The 21,267-nt window shown below is 29.7% G+C and overlaps 1 protein-coding gene across 1 annotated transcript; it reads right to left on the bottom strand.

The window, feature by feature from the left end:
• Window positions 1-5,237: 5,237 nt before the first annotated feature.
• LOC120072766 (pleiotropic drug resistance protein 2-like) lies at window positions 5,238-15,077 on the bottom strand. The gene is made up of 20 exons (XM_039025244.2): window positions 14,201-15,077; window positions 13,139-13,259; window positions 12,617-12,705; window positions 11,513-11,597; window positions 11,093-11,383; window positions 10,909-10,999; window positions 9,869-10,769; window positions 9,600-9,760; window positions 9,349-9,452; window positions 9,082-9,247; window positions 8,905-8,979; window positions 8,702-8,838; window positions 8,143-8,475; window positions 7,402-7,692; window positions 7,221-7,304; window positions 6,975-7,108; window positions 6,634-6,861; window positions 6,357-6,528; window positions 5,943-6,197; window positions 5,238-5,850 (listed from the first exon to the last, which is right to left on the bottom strand). Exons 1-20 carry the CDS (start codon window positions 14,578-14,580, stop codon window positions 5,581-5,583), a joined length of 4,368 nt encoding a protein of 1,455 aa, XP_038881172.1. The 5' UTR covers window positions 14,581-15,077; the 3' UTR covers window positions 5,238-5,580.
• Window positions 15,078-21,267: the final 6,190 nt, after the last annotated feature.

Genomic DNA, 21,267 nt, shown 5'->3' with positions numbered 1-21,267 from the left:
TTAACTACCGTGACACTCCATTATAGTCATGTAATTACATCTTGTTCCTTAAGCCCCACTGATATTCTAATGAATAATTGGTTTGTGATCCAACCACCAAACCGAGTCTCTCTCGGGAAAATAAGAGGCTAGGGCCTTTTATTCAAGACCTCGAGTCAGCACTTAAGAGAATAACCTATCCACTATCCCTAGAATTGGGTAAGAGCGAATTTCATCTTGTATGACTATGTCTCCAGCTATATACATGATCTTATTCCTAAAATGGTAAGCTTATTGAGTCGGCGAACTCGAGCCACTCTACTCATGCAGATTAAAGGATAATCTTGAATAAACAAGAGTTATAATTAGCTCAAGATTAAGATCAAGTTACCTAAGTTATCATATTGAAATAGTCAGTTTTAATAGTAAACGATATTATCAAGTAAAAGTGACTGTTTCGCGGTCCAGTCTTATGCAAGCTCATTGCATATGACGCACCTACTTGCATGTCTTCACATGAACGATACAAGATCACATCGTTTGTACCGAAAACAAAGTGAGCCGCATTTATAGTGCCCCCAGCCTTATCCCTATACTATAGGCCGTTCTGGTTATTACTCGAATTTGATCCACTTTTATGTCTCCACATATAGTTTAAGTTCTTAAATGCAATTCACATATTCAATAACATTTTTACTGGATAAATTTCAATAACAACATTTTGTAAAATAAAATCTGTTTATTATTTACAAACTATGAGTTTTAGGACATAAAACTCAACAATATTTTCGTTGTTTTTTTTCAAATCGATTTCAACATTCATAACCTTCTTGTTTTTGCTTTGTCTGAATCGATTCTAATATTTATTGTTTTTCCAATCGTTTCCAAATAAGCATCTATAACCATTTGTTGTTCTTTGTATGACCTTTTAACCACCAAGGTCTTTTTTAATTGTAAGTGGAATTATATCTTGTAGAGTACACTATTGAATTCTCTTTTACGACTTCTTAAAGAACAATGAAGCACGATTGAAGAAGAATTTATTTGAGAATGGAGGTCCACTGGTTAATCGAGGATCCCAACTTCAAGTTCAATTTCCTTCTTCCTAACTTTGTAAATGTCATTGTCAGTGCTAATACCACCCTTAGGTTCAAAATTTCATTCAAATTACCCATGACCCACAAATTTGTTTAATTTTGCAATGTCGCATCTTTGTGTTGTACGATTGTACCACATTAAGTTTATTTATGATCTCAATGTTTTAAATTCTAAAAAAAATCTGGGGAGGGAAGAGAACTTATGGAGATGAATTACAGTGTAATTAATTTTTTCTACCAACTAATGTTACTTTGCAATTGGGATTTTCTCAGATTTGGAGGTTTGCATAGGGTTTTGTGTTTGAATCTTGAAGAATTATATTGTAATAAGTTCTTTTATGATCTCAATTGCCACATATATATTTTTGGTGTTGTTAGGTTGTCCTTTATTTTGAAATGTTTATATCATATTTTTGTTGTTAGAATGTTAGATAATATCTTATGTTTTTTTAATAAAATATATTTGAAATACCAACAAAAATCTAGGTTTTTATGATTTTTAATAAAATCTATTTTAAATACCAATAAAATATAGGTTGTTATAATTTTAAAATATATGTATTTTTGGAATAAATTAATTGTAGATACTATTTGGGGTATTTTTGTAATTTAATCATTAGTAATTAATTAAATCCAACTTAATTTTGCTACTTTTCTTAACCCAAAAACACCTTGCTATTTTCCAAAATGAATCTTTAAAAATTGTTATTATCTAGTTAGCCCTTTTATTTAAACTTTTTAATACAAACTAAATAGAATAAATTTCCAAAAATGTTTCAAATACTATTTTAAGTAATTATCAAACACTTCAATTTTTTTTTCTCAAAATAACTCATTTTCAAAATTAAACATTTACCAATCATTTCACTATTCATAATTTTAAATCAGACATAAACGTTTATGAAGGGCTATTTTGAATCTTCCAATTTTATTATCTTAAAAACTATTTCCTTTCTCAAAACCAAACACAAATCCACATTCACCCTCTTTATCTTCAGTTTATTATTGAATATTCGAAAATTCATCATCATGGATATATTTTCTGGTTAAAATGTACTTTTCATCTTTTCATTATCAATTTTGTCTTCAATTTGTCAATGATGTATCCCATTATTTTTATGAAATGACTTTTATTCGAACTCTAATTTCTGTGTGATGTGAAACATTATAATATAATATTTGGTTGATATATTCAAAATAAAACAGTCTTATACATTTTAATAATAATAATAGACAATAAAATTTTACTTATTGATTATACATTATTTTGCTGACAAATTTTCTAATAACGTATATGTTTCTATGTATTAAAGTATGAAATTCAAACATAACAAAAAAGTGAAGCTTGTTTAAAAAATAAATAAAAAAAATAAAAGTGAAGCTTGTTTTTTTTTAAAAAAAATAAAATAAAATAAAGTTCATCGTTTCTTTTTCAAATTAACATGATATATCAAGTGTACTATAATAATGAGTAATAAATACCAACTTGAACGTAGAAAAAGAGTCCATATTCTTCTAGAAGCCAAAGTTTAAGTAATGAATAAATAATTCATTGTCTTCATATATCAGTATCAAACCTGATTATAAAAATGATAGGATAAAACTTTTATTCTAAGTCTAATTCAAAACAAAGCATGCGTTTTTCTTAATGTTTTTATTATTATTATTTTTTAATGTGAGCAACAATATGACAAAGTCAAAAGAAACAATGGTGGAGTGTTTCAAAGGCAATGAAATTATATTCAAATTACTTGAAATTTCAACGGACGAATATCCTATATATGTAGTAATAATTTTTTTATATTTTCAAAACAATGAAAATCATTTAATATTTTTCAATAATTTTAAAATTTATCCCATAATGATTAAACTAGATTCCAATATTTTACTTCCGAGTATGTATGGGTGAGAATATAATTATGTGTTAAATTACCAAATTGGTCTGTAAAGGTTTGAGCTTAATTTGAATTTATTCCTTCTTGTATAGTAAAGTTTTAATATGGACCCCAATGGATTTTAAAATATTTATTTTGGTTATATAGTTTGCTTAAATTACTTTACAAATCATTCCTACATCATCAACGTGTCGAGTTCTCTTAATATATTATTGTATATTAGTGTTTACTATTTTGGTTAAATTAAGAAATCTCTAATTAAAGAGGTAGATTCCCATGTGAGTAAAAATTGTTTAAAAATCATTTATGAAGTTTAATCACAATTCACACCATCAAAACCAAATTGAAATTCATATAAGTCCTCTTTGGTAATCGTTTCATTTGGTAATCACACGAGCATGACTCTATTAGTTAGAACACATTCAAACATTTAAATACCAGATATTTAATATCTATACCAATAAAATAATAGGATTTCTACGTAAAAGCCTTAAAAATAAGTTCATATTATTTTGAACATTTTATTATTTTTTTTTTTTTTAAAAAAACCTATTGATCTCTCTATTTTCACTAATATTAGTAACTATTTATAATTTAGCCCTCACCTATGTTATATATATATATATTATTCCCTCCCATATGCATATATTCTATCCCCTATGCTTAAAGGTCATTTCTTCCTCTTCCCTATCTTTTCTCCTTCTAACAGTGTGAGTTACAGGCAGGAGACAAATGGCGTGGGGTGATCCAGAAATGGGGCGAGCACAGGATGTCAAGAACGATGATGGCATATTTGGAGCGGACGAATGACAATGACGGATTTGGAGTAAATGAACGGCGACAACGGGCTCAGAGCAGACGAACGATGAACCCGATTTAACTTTTAGTTTTATTTTTTTCTATTTTTTTTATATATAATGTGATATATATGTACTTTTTTTAAGCTATTGTAGGAAATTTGGTATATACGGTGGTATATATATTTGTTTATTTGAAAAACAAGTGTTTCTTTTTTATTTAGACTTCATGTATTATGATATATATATTGTGGTGTGAATGAAATTTATGAAGATTTATATACTATGATATATTTCATATATTGGTTTAATTTATGTCAAACATTAAGTCAATCTCTAATTCATGAATTGTAGTATATTTCATATATTGGTTAGAATATTTTCAAATATCTAACAAAATGTTCTAAGGTATATTTAAAATAACCATTAATCCGTTAAAAAAAGTCAATAAGTTGATACACGAAAACCAACGAAAATAGAAAATAAAATTTCATTAAATGTATTTTTTCCCAAATGAAAAAATGGAAAAAACTATAATAAATGTATATTCTCTCCCCAACTAATAAATGATAAAAAATATATTAAATGCATTTTTTCTATATATAATAAATATATTTTCCCTCCTATCATTCGAAAATAGGAAAAAATATATAAAAATCGAATATAAATAAATGAAAAATGATATAATTATTCAAAATTAACCCTAAAAATATTTATGAAATATAGAATTTTTCTTTAAGACTTTCTATGTAGAGACCTCTAAAGTAATATCGGGATCCAAAGGGCCGTAGGAGATGTATTGAGGATTTTGTTTAGTGAGGTTGAGTGGCAGCGCCGCCACCTGTCAGGCAAACTTCACGGCGGCCGGCAGGTGGCACCACTTTTAGGGAAGGGCAAAGGCGGATGAAAATGAGTCAAGTATTACAGCAAGGACAGAACCGACTTTTCACCTTTACCCATGTTTAGTTTATTTATGTCTTCACTTCAACATAATCAATCATTTCCCATTTGCTTTGCTTTATATCTATTTTTTATTCTCTCTTTTTCTTTTTCTTTTTCTTTTTCAATTCTAGAGTGATGATTAAATACTCAAGCTCCTTTTTCTTATTTCTTTTAATGCTTTCTTCTTTCTTTCTTTCTTAATATTAAATTTTAATAGAAATGGTGGGAAGGTGAGCTATATATATATATATATATCAATTTTGTATCTAATAGATTTTTCTTATATTCGAAACTTTTATAAATTAATCAATTTATTAAATACAAAATTTAATTTTATGTCGAATCGAAAAGTTTAAATTTATAATTCTAGGTCTAGTTAGTTTTTTATTTTTATAAATTAAAGTAGGAATAGTTCAATAATTTATTAGACAAAAGAAATTAAAAATTAAGAGACTTATTAAGCACAAAATTGTAAAACTAGTAATCTACTAGATAATTTAAGGTTCAAAGACCTATTAGACACAAAATTAAAAGTTCAATAATTTATTATAAAATTAAAAGTTTAACAACTTATTAGATACAACACGCACATGGCACAAGATTGTGCCATACATATGGTATATAATCATCAATCAATCTTTTCCAACTCAAAAAAAAAAAAAAAAATTATATAAAACAACAATACACTGATTATTTCTAAATTGAAAAAAAAATCTACTACTACAAGTGTGTGGATACTATACTTTATACTGAAAGAACCCTCAGAAAGTTGGGGAAAAAATAATACAAAGAATAGAGAAGCAACTCATTTGGCTTCCCCAAATAGAGATTTGAGATTAGTCGACAGTTCTGTAATGAGAAAAAGAAAAATTATCTCTTTTGGAAGTTGAGGAACTTCATGCTATAAGCAAAGACAAAGAAGTAGAGGAAGACCCAACCAAAGTGAGCCAAAGCAATGTATGGGAGAAAATCATATTCAAACCCAAATGTATCTTTGAGGAAAGTTTTGACTGGGATATCCACTCCCCCTGCTACATGAAGATTACCTCCTTTGTTTCCTACTTGAGATGTCACTAACCCATTGATTGTCCAAGCAATTGGAGATAGCCAGTAATACCACCTCCACCATATTGGGATTTGCTGCAGTTCATTTCAAAATTAAGTTCATTCAATACCAACTATAACTTTAAACAAAAGTAATCAATTCAATTGAAAACTGCAAATTCACTCACTGGTCTTGGAACCATGAATCCAGAGAACAAGTTCCAAAAGCTGAGGAAGAAGGACATGGCTATGGCTGCTATTTGGGGGCCTGGAGTCAATGCGATGATCATCATCCCAAACATTGTGAAGTACACAAAACACATCAAAATGAAGTAGTAGAACCACAGGAAATTTGATGCCTTCCAGTGGAACCCCATCATGGAGAAAAGTAGAAGAGAGTAAATTATTGTTTGAATTGCATTGTAGATTACTTCTATGGACACCTGCAGAATAAGGGAGTTGTAAACTTTATATTAGTTCTTCTTAAATCACCGATTAATCCAGAAGTTTAAGTTGACAGGTGAAGACAAATTTAATATCGTATATCATCTAACAGTTTTCAGAATGGTACTACTGAGTAAAGAAATGAGCTTATTTGTTACCTGAGAAAATGCATAGGGCAATGGAGAGTACATGCCAGCAGCTCTTTCACGGTAGAAAACTGTTCTCTCTATGGAAACAACTGGCTGTATTGCAGATGCATTACTGGCTCCCAAAAACAGAATAGCAGCATACATAGCACCCAAGAAGTTCCTCAGATCTTGTTCTTTATCACTGTTTGGATTAAGTAATAAATGTAGTTAGTGAATAGTGAGTAACATGGTCCTATGGAAGTTCAATAAATATAAAATGCGATGTATGATAAGTTTGGATCATTACGTTTTTTCTCCTTTGTTCCAAAAGATAAGGCCAAACAGAAGTCCAATAATGACTGTCATGAAGAACCGCACGGCATTGTATCGAGGGTTTCTCCAGTATGATCGATACCATTTCCAAAAACAAGCTTTGAACTGAACATTGAATGATTGGGAATACTTGGTTGGGAAGTGGAGGTCTTGAGATCCGGGAGGTGGAACACTGAGTTCTGTAATAAGTTCTTGATTTCTCCTGAAGAATTTATAATAAGGGAAACATGGAGATTTGAAATCATGAGAATCCTAGAAGATGAGTCCAAGAATTGTGGAAAAAAACAAGTGAGAATCGAATTCAAGTGAACGTACTGATAGAGTGCAGAGTTGGCATAAATGTCTGCAAAATCCACATCAAGTTGACTCTCAACAGATGAAGCTGTGACCTCAAGCATCCAAGTAGCAGGATTGTAGCCATCTTTGATCTTTGGAACCCCCGGAACACTCTGTTGCAGTTAAAAAGGAGTGTTTCACTTTGAAGCTCAATTCGATAAGGAGTTCGTTTTTAGTTGGTAAAAGTAAGCTAGTTGACTAATAATTTCTTAAACATGTTCTCACTTCAAAATATTCGATGAGCCTGTGAGACTGATGACCAAGAGATCCAGCATAAATGACTTGTCCACCACGTTTCATCAAGAACAGCTGTTTAACGCATGAAAACGAGATCAAAATATGAGAAGTTCATTTCGCTCTTGAAAGGAAATTGGTGACCATATGTGAAATCATATTGTTGTAATACCTCATCAAAAGATTCAAAAATATCTATGCTGGGCTGGTGAATTGTGCAGACTACAGTTCTCCCAGTATCGACTGTGTTTCTCACTGTGCGCATAACAATGGCTGCAGCTCTAGCATCAAGACCAGATGTTGGTTCATCCATGAAGATGATAGATGGATTGGCCACCAGCTCTACAGCTATAGTTAACCTCTTCCTTTGTTCTGTTGAAAGACCATCTATACCAGGAAGTCCAACTAAAGCTTCTCTAAGAGGGTTAAGTTCCACCAGGTCCATAACTTCTTCGACAAACATCTATAACAAAGACAGAAGGAAATATAAGAATAACAAACAGCCAAATGAAACCGTTTTTTGTCCAAAAAAATGGGGCAAAAAAGGGAGCTATGTGAATTTTAGATGATTGTCAGAGGACAATGGAACCACCACATATATCTACAATGGTACGATATTGTCCACTTTGAACGACCTCCATAGCTTTATTTTTCGAATCAACCAAAAGACTTCATACCAAGATAAGATATTGTCACTCATTTATATAATCATGATCTTTCCTCAATCTAACCAATGTGGGACTTCGGTCACATTCTCAACAATCCTCCCATTGAACAAAAGACCATCAAGTCTCACCTCAAATAGTCATCCATTTGTCTAACGCTTATTTAAACTAATTACATTGCCTATCCAATAGAGCTCAAAGACAATGATGATGATGATATCTCGAAGGCTAAGAACAGAAAAACAAACCTTTCTTGTATCTGTGTTGACACTGGAAGGGAGGCGGAGCCATGCTGAATATAGCACCGATTCGTAGACAGTAAGATGTGGTGAATGAATGTCATTTTGTTCACAGTAACCAGAAACTCGGGCAAATGTTTCTTGATTCTTCGGGTAACCAGATATATTGATGCTTCCCTCAATGTATCCTCCTGTCTTTCTTCCTGCTAAAACGTCCATTAGAGTGGTCTTTCCAGCCCCACTTACACCTACAAGTGCTGTCAAGACACCAGGTTTGAAAGCTCCACTGACATCTCGCAGTAATTGAAGACGATCTTCATCAATCCCTTGACTCTTCATTTCCTGATGATGACAAAATTTATTTTAATGCCAAGCCAAATAGAGCAAAGAAATTTGAACAAAAGAGCGATTTCATGGGGAAACAATTTAGAAGGAAGTTGTACAATTGGAAAAGCTTAGTGAACTCCATGAACTTTAATGAGTTTCAGCTGCTTGCAGTTAACATTGCTTTGAAAAGCTATTTCTTTGCATTGAATTTAGAATACGACCGTAAGAATGAGTAACTTACAGCAGGCATATCTACATAGTAGTTGACATGGTTAAATGCAAGGGAAAGCGGCTGAAAGGGCAAAACCATTCCTTTCTTTTCTGTACTATTTGAATTGTTTGCTACATTTGAAGACTTTATAGGTTGCATTTGAATACCTGTAATTAATATCACATTTAGATAAGATTATACCCAAAAAAAAATTACTCAAGGGAAAGAATTACCTCTGGATGCAGAATATGGATTATTTTTCTTATCATTTGCCTCATCAGCAATGGCAGATCTTGAATCGCCCAAAGCTGAATTTGGTTTGTCAAGGAAAATATTGGTTAGTCAGTAAAAGTAAAAAGTTAAAAAATTCATAGAAAATTCTTAAATAGAAACCAGAAGATTTGACTTACGACTGAGGAAAGTCAATGCAAGGATGAACAGTATGTTGAAAAGAAAAGAGAACGCAAATAGTGCTCCAACACAAATCCAATACATTTTATTAGTATTGTAAAAGTCTCTTGAAGCAAGGATAACCTTCCCAACTGTAGTTCCTCTTAATAAGGGTTCTGTAGAAGGCTGCATCAAACCAATAGAATTATAGTTTTGGAAACTAATGACTTGTTTGTCTAAAATTTTAAAAACATAACATTTACTTTTGAATCACTATCACATCATACCTTATTCCATCTATCGTCCAAGAACTCATTAATGACAATTGCATTTTGTCCATACATCATAGGAGAAATGTAGTAGCCCCATATCATCCATGGCTCTATGTCACCTGCAGGCATTAAAAATATAAGTAATACTGATATCTAAGGAAGAGGCTGAGATTTCATTGAATATGTATTGTCACAAAGAGATTGTGGCCTTGTGGGTAAGATTTGGAGGTAAGCAATTAAAAGGCAAGAGGGTTTAATCTACTTACCTTTGGCAATGATGAAGCCACCTAACACAAAGACAATCAATAGAGTAAAACTTCCCATAGTACTTGCAATAACTTGTACTCTTCCAGCTGCAGCAATGAATCGAAAGAGGGACAGAGCCATTTGATGGATTCCAAAGTATGCTAAGAATTGCCGGAAAAACCTATATAATAACAAAAGGAAGCTCTTTACTGTTGATAAAACTTTTGACAGTTCTCCAATGTTATTACAATTCGAACATTAAATTTATCAGATGATAGGTTCAAAATACCTGCTGGCAGCCGGAGCAAACCCAATTGTGTAGTAAGTAAGGGCAATCCAAATGCCTGATTCCATCAATGATAAAGGAATTCTGAGTACCCAAATGGGCAACCCAAAAGCCCAACCAGGAAAAAACAAAGAATCCCTCTGCTTATAGAAGACAGGCAGCCTGGTAATGGTCAAGGCTAGTTCTGCCATTCCATTAAACATCATATTAATTAAGCTGAAGAACAGGGCTCCAAGAAACTTGCCACCACCTTCTAAAGTGCCCGGGTTCATTTGTGTTCTGAAGAACACTGTCATTGTAATTAAAGACATGATCGTTATCTGGACTGTCTTGAATATATAGATGAATGAGTTACGCTTCATCAAAAGCCACTCCCTTGAAAAAAGAGCCTTGAAGAGTTGCCAATTGGACAAGCCATACTTTTGGGTGACCAATGCAGCAGGATGAGTACTCCTTTTGTCAAACGGAACACTGAGTTCTGTGCTAAGACGTTGCCCAATATGAAATTTTTTGAATCCTTGTATAAATTCAGGGACAGAAATGTATCTGTAAGGTTGGCTCTTTCTAAACCAGTATTGTTCTTGATCCTTTTTGGATGTGACTTCTTGCAGAAAGTCAGCTACTCCTTTCCTGTCTGGACATTTGAAACCCATGAATTCAAAGAACTCGAGGACGTTGTCACGTGGGCCTTGGTACACAACCTCACCCTCTGAAAGTAAAATTACATTATCAAAAAGCTCAAAGGTTTCTGGAGCTGGCTGTAGCAGAGAAATAATCATCGTTACATCCATTATGTGAACCATTTGCTTCATGAATTTGCATATCTGAAAAGTTGTGGAGCTGTCTAACCCAGTTGATATTTCATCCATAAACAGTGCTTTTGCTGGTCCAACCAACATCTCCCCTACCAAATTTCAAACAATTATGATGAATCAAAAAATCATTACCGTTACCAATGAATTAAGATATCCTGCTCTTATACCATGTTAAATCAGGAATTAGTTCAAAGCTTTTGAGTTCATTGGTAATTAAACTGAACATACCGGTAGTTACACGCTTTCTCTGCCCCCCAGAAATCCCCCTCCTCATCTCATTGCCAACAATAATATCAGCACAAATATCCAACCCCAATATCTGCAGAAGATGCTTAAGATAATTCAGCTAAATGCAGAAGGAAAAAGAAGAGAAACCCAACAGTGGCAGAGTAAGAAAGGAAGGAAACAGAACCTTGAGAACATAATCAGTGAACAAGTTGGTTCTTTGGCCAGAAACCGAAATGGCTTTCATGAAGGCATCAATTTCAGGGTCAGGTTTGATTCCAGCTTCTTTTTCTCTTCTGGAAAGTTCTTCTAACATTTCATACCTGGTTCCAACGCCTTGGGATCTTCCTGAGAAATCAAATGTCTCTCGTACTGTCATTTCCCAGTTGTGAAGATCGTGTTGGCTGATGTATGCAGAAGTCCTTTGAGGAACAAACTCCTTAAACTCGTGCCCACAATACGTGATTCTCCCTGTTTCCTGTTCATAATCACATTTTGTTAACCAGTGATCAACCCAAAAGTTGTTTAAGTTGATGGGTAAACGTAACACTTTTTTGTTCGTTTTGTTTGTATTTGAATATTTGAAACTGTGAATTTGAAAACGAACCTTCAAGTTGTTCTCCAGTTTTCCTGCAAGTGCACGGAGAAATGTTGTTTTTCCAGAACTTGGAGGACCCAGAAGAAGAGTCATCCTGCATTTTTACATTGCACCAGTTACATATCAATTCTTTTCGGCTGGAGTTTAATTCAATCAAACAAGGGGCATCAGCTAAATTTAATAATCATTACAATTTTCTTAAGCTTGAATATAATGTTCTTAGCTATACGGCAGCTTATAATTTTCAAAACTTATATCAATTTATAACTATAAAGTTAGGAGTTTGTATCCATTAAAATTTTTAACTAATAATTGTATTAATTTAAAATTAAAATTTTGTATATGTATCATTTTATAATATATTTATAATTTTTATCAATTAAATTCCTAAACTTTTAAAGTCAATTTAGATTCTCATTTAAGATTTCTTAAGAAAATTATTCACTTTGTTAAAAATTGGTACATAAACAATTTTCAAAGAAATTTTTGGATCATTTATGACAATTTAGGAGTTATATTGATACAATTTTAAGTCTCACACTATGCTTTTTGAACAAAATCAAAAAGAAATTTTAAACGGATACATCCACAAAACCTGAGAGTTTGATAATACAACTCCAAAAGTTTAAAGATATAAATTGATTTTTTTTCTTTGATATTTTCAACCTTCACAAATGATTATCTCTTTCAGAAAAAGAAAATTTTGTGAAGTTTAGAATGTGTTTGGATTGACTTCCTAAGTGTCTAAATAAGTGTTTATAAGTGTAAAAGAAAATGTTTATAAACACCTCAGACCCTTGATGTAAAACTAAGAATGCATGCTGTCGAGTAGTGAACTTCAAGAATTGTGAAGTCTAAGAAGTTGGAAACTCATAGGAAAATGATGTTTTTTTAATAGTGGACCCACAAACTCCTCCAATAAAAAAAAAAAGTAGAATTCACAATTTCACTCCCCTCAAACGTACTCCAACTTATTGTTTCAAAAAAAAAAAATAATAATATTGCAAAAATATTATATTGAAAACAAAAGGGTAATATTGGAAAATAATAGTTTATAGATAATCTTAAAGAAATAAAAAAAACATGAAACATGTCCAAACAATATTTAATTACCTGGAGGGCTTGACAATGCCACTAATATCTTTGAGAATCTCGATTTTTCTCTTCTTAGATGGGGCCAGCCGAACCAATCCAAGCACACTCTGTCAAATTAATCACACCAAATTAAAATCAAATATTGCCGTCTCAACACACACACACGCAGAGATTATTTTTTTGTTTCTTTTTTTAAATCATACTTTAAGTCTAACAAATGATTAAACAAATTTTCATTTATTAATTGGAGATACCCTTCAAACCACATGGCGGTTCATTTGATGCAAGTTGAAACTTGATTCTGCTTTTTTGTATATTAAATATGATGAGTAATGTTTAAAATATGAATTAGAATTTAATTATATAAACCAAAGTTTAGATGGCGTACAACTTTAGACTTCAATATTATATACACGTGAATTGGATAAATACATCAGGTCTATTTTTTTTTTTTTTTCACGTTTTCTACCTTAAATTACAAAATAATAAATAAATAAATATAGAGAAAAAGAAAAGGAAAAAAAAAAAAAAAGGAATTACCTCAGCAATATTGAGAAAAACATTGAGCAAAGTGGGAAGTGCTCTGCTGCCGACGTGCAATTCACCTTCCACCGATAAATGCTCGTATCGAACTTCTATCTTCGGCATCTCAATTCCCACTCTTCATTTCATTTCCACCCAAACATTCAACACAAATTAACTTTTTACCCCCACAAAAAGTTTTTTTTAACAAAAACAAACTAACTTAAATTACATATTTAATTCTTCAACTTTTGTTTTTTTTTTTCTAATCGGCACCTAAAAAATATCTAATACATCGTTGTATTTAAAATTTTATTTAATAAGAAAAAAATATATATTTATTCCTTTAAATTTCCACAGTGCTTTTAACCATTCCTATACACTTCAAAACTAGTTGACATATGTTAAAATACGGAATAAAATATAAGTTAAAATAACATTTGATCTCTATATTTTGGAGTTTATTCAATTTTAATGTCTAATCTTAATCCATATTCTTTTAATAAATCTTAAATTTAGTCCCTAGTACAAGTTTATTATAAATTTTATCATCAATTTTAATATTTTGTTTCTTTGCATGAAAATTATTGTAATTATTTAATCAATTTTGAGAAACTAAATTTAAAATTTATTAAAAGTAGGTGAATTAAAATTGAACAAATTTAAAACATAGAGTGAAAATGGGATTTTAATCTAAAATTTAAAAGCTATGACTTTGGTATTGACGGGCAATCGACATAAATACTAAACAATTTGATAGTGTTTTCAAACCAGAATTAGGACATAAAACACTAACAAACCGTTCTAAACCTTAATTTTTATCTAAAATTTTAATGGTGTCTATCCTAGATGTGGTTTTTGAAACATTTATAAGATGTGAAAGGGTTATATTGCAAATATATATATATTATTTTAAATAAATGACAAGTTTTATAGCAAAATTAAAGTTAGAATTAAAATTTAAAAAACTTTTCCATTTTTGAAGTTCCAAAGCTTATGAGCACAAGGAAGAAGAAGAACTAAAGCTGTGATTTAACCTAAAAAAGAAAAAAGGAAAGTGAATCGAAGAATTTGTCTGACCTATCAGTACGATCTCTGAGACGTCTCAAGAACTTTTCGTTATCCTCTTCGATGATTTTGAGCATACTCTCCATTAATTGCTGTTTCTCCTGCATTCCGATCTTCGTAACGTCGACTTCATCGTGAACCACGCGGCCGTTATCCAGCACGTGCTTCAGCATCCCTTTCCGGAGGCGGTCGTAGGTTGGAAGCCGCTCGAGCGCCGCCCATTTCAGTTCCTCTTCGTCCTCCTGCCGCCCGCTCCGGCTGAACACGTCCGGTTGTGCCTGCCATACTTCTCTGATGCTTGCCGTCGCCCAGCTTCTTTGACTCGCCGACGCCCAACTCCGCCGGCTCATCGATCTCGCTAGGTCATCCGCTACCATCTGAGCCGCTGCCATTTAATTAGTTTAGTTTCAATCTCTCTCTGGATTTGATGAGATTAAACAGAAGTTTTTTCTTGGATTTCTCAATGGTTAGAGAATTTGGAAGAAAGATTCGTTGGGCTTCGGCTGTTCAGATGGCGTCAACGGAGAATTAACCTCCGGGATTGCGATGGAGTAGTAGTAGTTGCAGCCATTAATGGTTTGGAATTTGGATTTGTGGTGGAATTGTGAGAGAAGTTTTTAAAGAGGGAAGAAAGTCCGGTGATGGAGAAGGAGAGAGATGGCGGAGAATTAAAGTAATGAAGAAGTTGACCGGAACTCTAGGAGGAAGAAGATGATTATGCTAAGCAAACTTTATATAATATATACAGAGAGAGCGAGAGGAAACAGGGGCGGACGGTCATGGCTATTAATTATTATATTATTAATAATATTTGTTCAGCCCTAAAGTATTCACATCTTAATAAATCACGATATTATTGTAATTAATGTTATTTACTACATTGTAATGTGATTAACAAATTCAATTTACAAGTCTATTAGTCCTTTAATTGTTTGGAATCTAGATTCCCTTCTTATTATCAAAATTAGGAATCAAATAAATGTAAATTTAAAAACTTATTAGAAACAATTTGGTAAATTCAGATCACATTTCTACTTTAATTTAATTAATATTTCAATGGTGACAATATTTCAAAGTTTTTACGTGTGATTAAGACCTGATTAATGAACTTAATTCCAATGTTTATTAATTAGAATTCCCTCCAAGTAATTTAGCTAATGATTAAACAAGGATATACTATTAATATAAATACTCATAAAGTTTGAGAAATTTAAACATTCAATTTTGGGAGAAATAGTTAATATATTATTAATGTTGACAACAATTGCCTTAACATATGAAGCTTAATTTTCAATTTTCATCTAATATGTTGTAGTTATCTGAACTCTCCATCTACATGACTTGTTAATATTATCAATATGAGATGGAAAAGAATGTCAAACATATAACACATGCAGCAAGTTAATTGCACTAATTACTTCGAGTGAGCGACAACCAAGGAATATATGGATGAATAATATGACGATCCTCATATACCTTCTATCATATAAATAGTCAATTACAAATATTTTCTGTCCAAAGGAAAAGAAAATTACAATTAGTTTATTTAATCCAACATTAAATTTAATACAAAAGCCATTTATTTATAAAATAGTGAATTTTGCATCGGTTAGGTATATATCTACTCATTTAAACACTTTTAAAAAATTAAAATTGCTACTGTATCTTAAAATTTTTATAGGTGTTTCAAGTTATAAATTGGTTCCTACGTTATATTCAAAAATGAGATTTATATCAATTATAAATATTTATTTTTAATCTTTTATCATATGTGTAAATGATTTTTGTGGGGAGGATCAGAGCAATGAGAAAACAGTTACCGGAGCCCAAAATTGGTTGCACGAAGATGACTATCAAAATTGTTGTTGTCAAAGCCCAAAATTGGTGGCACAAAGGTGTGATTGTCGGAGTTGGTTGTCAGAATTTATGTCTTTAGAGGCTAGAATCATTGTTGGAGTTGTCGGATCCTGAAATTGGTTACTGGAGTTGGCCGTGTGAAAGTAGTCGTCGAAGTTGGCTCCCAAAGTGTGGCGATGATAATCATCGACGATGACTGGTGAAAGGAGCCATTAAAAACATTGGAAGAAGGGACAGTTGGAGTGAGTTGGTACTCAACTCCATCAATATTTAAAGTTGGAAAGTCAAACATTGAGTTGGTATATTTTACCATACCAACTCAAATCAATTCATTTCAGTGAGCCAACCACTCTTAAATATCTCTTTAAAAAATCATACATAAATAAGCTACTTCTTATTTATTAAGATTTTATCGGATTGTCTAAGATCTTGCAATAAAATTAATATTAAATAGTATACACAAGCTTTAAACAAATCCATAATCCTCCAACTATAAATTACGAAATTTGAATTACATATTATAATCTACATTCTTCCAAGTCCTAATATAGAGTTATATAATGGTTTTGTAATATACACCACCATAAAAATAACGTTTACTCTCTCTAATGGCTCATCTCTACTTTTCTCTCTGAATTGTTTCTTTCACATATTGTTATTTTATAATAAAAATATATTTCTTTTTTTTTTCTCAATAGTCATTCCCAATCCAAACACACGATTAAAGGTGCTTAGTCCTGCTTTTAAATAGTCAAACGCTTCATGTAACATATATTTAATTTCTAGCTCCAATACTTCATTTAATTCGAAATATTTTCTGCATATAATTTATTCTCCTAAAATTAATCCAACGTAAATAGGTTAAATTTAATATTTTTTTAAAATCTTTTCAATCATTGAAGTTTGTGTCTATTTAAGTTTCTAATAATTTTCGAATATACAAATGAGTAATTATTTTAAATGGCAAGATTGTTGGAATTATTTTCAAATATTGCAAAATGTTACAATCTATCGGCGATAAACAACGAAATTTTGTTATATTTATAAATAAGTTAGTATATTTTTTTTATATTTAAAAACAAACCTTTTACAAACTCTGTTTCAAAATTTTTGAATGTTTAAGTTTCATGAATCTATTATATATAAAATTCAAAGTTTAAGGTTTTTTTAAACATAAATTTTAAATTTATATTTAATAGATCAAGATATTAAATTTAGAACTTATCAGAGATCTATTAGACAAAAAAATAATAAAAAAAACTCGAAACTAGATATCTAAAAATTTATTCGACACTCTAAAAAGTTAAAAAAATCAAATAATAGATACAAAGCTAAACTTAGTAATTTAACTTAGGTCAATATATCTATTTGAAAAGAATCATTGGTATGACTATTTGGAAAGTTTGTAAAGTTTTTGGCTTGAGATATTATATCCATTAAATTATTGCCATTGTGAGCCACATTGGTGATTTGTTGAAAAAGTTAATTAAACCCCCAAGTACTAAAAATAAAATAGTAATGTAGCTCTATTTTAAATATGATTTATCTAAGAGATGATTTGATCATCCAATACAAGTCGTCTCTTTGAGAAATGGCTCATATTAACCAGTCCCACTTTTTCCAATTAGGTTTTAATAGTATAAAAGGGTGGTTAATTAAGATTAATATGGTTTAACTTTAATCAATCATTGATTGTAATAATTGTAATAATAATAATTTGTTGACCATTTATATGTTGCTTGGTTAGATTGTTCTTAATCCATACTTTTTTTAATACCATTTTGTTTTTTTTAATCATATACATTTTTTAATTATTCAAAGATATTTTAAAATGGCTAACCTAAGTATATCTTAATAAGTTAAGACATGTATATCCTTCAATCAAAATGTTAAAGATTCAAATCATCACATTATCTACAAAAAGAAAATTCAACTATTTTCAAAACAAAGGGTAAGTTTCTAAAATTGGGTTATAAGAGTGATTCTTATTAAGAAAAAAAACTAACTCTTTTCTTTTTCACTTCGGCAAAAAAAACATTTTTCAATTAAAAAAGGTAGCATCTTGTAATTTATTTCAAAATTTAAGTACAAAACTGTTGGTCAACTTTTAAGGGTTTTGACTTTCTAGAACCAAAGATGAATGAATAAAAGAAAACTCCAGAATATCTAATCAATATATTCAAACATTGGAAAGCAATCTTTAATTATATTATTATTTATTTAAATTTCAATTAGCGTCATGGATCAAGCATTGCCAATAGTATTGCTTGTATTTGAAAAAATAGAAAAATTCATTTGTAAATAATTTATACTCCTTCTAGAAAGGGACCAAATTAATTAAATTGGAAAGACATAGACCAAGCCATAAGCTGGCTCTTATTTGTTGTGTACAACCTTATTTCTAGATTGAGTTGTCAAGCAATTATTTCTATTTTCATAAACCCATTATCTGTATTTATTTTTTAACATTCTTATTTATTATATTACAGAAATATTGGTGTTGAAAATTAATTAATTGTCTTGAGATGAAGGGGATATAAAAAGGTAGAAATGTAAAACATATTCCTAATATCTTGCAAATGTAGATTCCACACCACTTTAATGGAAGTAAATTGGGAAGAGGGTATACAAACAAATTTCAAATTTAGCTTTATATATGTTCATAATAATAATAAACTTGCTAATAATTAATGACATGTTCTTTTCTACGGATTTAGGGGATAGAAAGATTCAATTGAATTATTCTTAAGTTGACACATGGAGAGACGTTAAATAAAAATAATAATCTATACTATATTAAAAGAGGTTAAGAGATAAATTTTCAACTTCTCTCGATCCTGAATTTTTTAGACCATTTTACCCTCAAACTCGCATCCTTTCATGTCTTACATACTATTTTCTTTTCCATTTAAGTTTACATCCTTTTTCGCCATTAAATTTTTCAACAAATCCTAGTTTGCCCTCATATCCTTTCATAGTTTTTTTTGTACCTTCGTGTTTTTTTTTCATTTAATTTTACATTTCCCTCTTGCTATTAGATATTTCAACAATTTTTTTCTATTCTAATCCTTTGATTTTTCTATTTTTAAATTTTTATTACTAAAAAAATTAGTAAATTGAAATTTACAAGTATTTATACCTATCTTTTAACAAATACAAATTCCTTCGCACCATAACTATACATTTATTTTTCTTACACACTTTTACCTAATAAATATATATTTCTTTTTTATGAACATATAATTTTTTTTCAATAAAAAACGATATACTGATAATTTATGTCATGTAAATACAACTTTAAAAACTATTTTAAATTTTTTATCAAAATTTCGAGATTATTACATATTAATATTAATTTATGTTCTTATATGACGATAATTTCAGCAATGTGAAATATTATACTTTATGAATGTTAAAAGAAAAAAATCAATTGAATCAAGATGTGTATCTAACCCTTTTTTTAAAAAAATTTTTTAAGAAAATATACTTATTTATTAATTACTTATTTGAGGACACGTATAAATATAATAAAAGAAAAACTATTTAGAGTTTGTCCTTCCAAAAAAATCATAGGTAATTTAGTTGATAATATTTGTTGAACGTAACGTTCAATTTTTTGCCCAACAAAAAAACAAGATTATACATATAAATAATTCTATTTTATTTTATTTTTTATTTTAAAAAGAATTACTTGTTTATTGACATCTTATTTGAAAGCACATATAAATATAATTTAACAATTACGTCTAATATATATTTATATTATTTGAAAATTATATTTCACAAGTGTTTTTCTCCTTTTATTTGAATTCCATGTTTATGGTTAATATTTTGAAAAAGTAAAAAAAAAATCATTTAAAGTAAATAAAAGAATTTTATATTAGCATCTTTGCTTCAAATTGTTAATTTCTTTGTCGAAAAAAATAAAAACAAAAAAATTAAGTTAAATCTATAAAATTCCACAATGTTTTAATAGATATGATATGATTTCATATTAAAAAGTTTCAAATATGTATCATTATTAAAGTTATTGATAATTTATTTTTACTCAAAACCATTTAAAATTATAAATGAAAATATTTTATTTCAATTTATCTCTTAATATTTTTAAACATCATATATAATATTTACAAAAATTATATTTCTTCAACCTTTTATATTTCACTCTATGAAATTATACTTCGAACATTTTTAAGTGCATCTAACACACATTTTATTAATTATAGATTAACTATATATATATATATATATATATATATATATATATATATAGTTTTTGTCTTCATCTCTTTCATAATTTTTAAATTTCAAGTGAGATGTTTACTATTTAAATTTAACAAAAAAATATATATTTATTAAAAAAAATTGTTCTAAAGATTTGTAAACTAGCGCATGTCCTCTAACTAGTATGAGAAAAATGGTTTGATCCTATTTGTGTTATACCTATTTTTATGCATCCTGAAAGTTGTCCGATAAAAATTTGTCATGTGCTAGATAATAAAAAGGAAAGGCATATGCTAAACCTAATCATTGCCAATCATATAATTAACCTAAAAGATATGGCTAAAAAGTTTAGGATTAAAAAAATAAATTAGAAACTAACATTGAACTTAAGATAAAATAAAAAGTTTAGTAGGAAAGTTGGTATAAAAGTACATTGAAATTTAACCAACGAAAACGAGGCTTCAACAAAAGTCCATTAAAATTCACACGGTTGAAAATTTGATTTTAAGAGATATTTTAAAACAACTCAAGCAATATTATATTAATTAAAACAGTAATTATGATAATAATTAAAGGCTAAAGGAAAGAAATGTGGACTAATTTAGAGGATGTAAAATGTTCATACGACCAAGTCAAACATTGGAATTGGAGATTCTTTCAGACAAATTAAAATATGTCTCGTGAGGTCTATGAAGATTGTCCAGTTGTGAACATTTCAAACTTTGACTTCTTAAATAATTAAATATTTGGTAAATTCTATGATCCCAATAAATTTAATACCATTAAATAATTAAGATAGGTTAACGGTGTATATCAGGAGTATTTTTTTAAATTATCAGAACAATAGACTGTACACTATTGATTTTTTTTTTTTTTTTTTTTTTTTTTTTTTTTTTTTTTTTTTTTTTTTAAGAACTGTCATGTGTTTAATTAATTTTAAAGTCGTTATAATTCGATTTTAACACGATTAAAGTATATATTATATTTATCAAAAGGTA

Source organism: Benincasa hispida, chromosome 3 (assembly GCF_027475165.1).
Source record: "Benincasa hispida cultivar pf3 chromosome 3, pf3_genome.v1.1, whole genome shotgun sequence".
NCBI lineage: Eukaryota > Viridiplantae > Streptophyta > Magnoliopsida > Cucurbitales > Cucurbitaceae > Benincasa > Benincasa hispida.
The sequence above is the reverse complement of the archived record's forward strand: the minus strand, read 5'-3'. Positions and strand labels throughout refer to the sequence as shown.

Bases quoted from the DNA above. Each gene is read 5' to 3' on its own strand.
- LOC120072766 (XM_039025244.2), bottom strand. From the start codon at position 14,580: ATGGCAGCGGCTCAGATGGTAGCGGATGACCTAGCGAGATCGATGAGC. The intron at 11,598-12,616 runs GTAATTAAATAT...GTAAAAATGCAG, and splicing joins GGCATTGTCAAGCCCTCCAG to GATGACTCTTCTTCTGGGTC. The intron at 6,198-6,356 runs GTAACAAATAAG...CTTATTCTGCAG, and splicing joins TGCCCTATGCATTTTCTCAG to GTGTCCATAGAAGTAATCTA.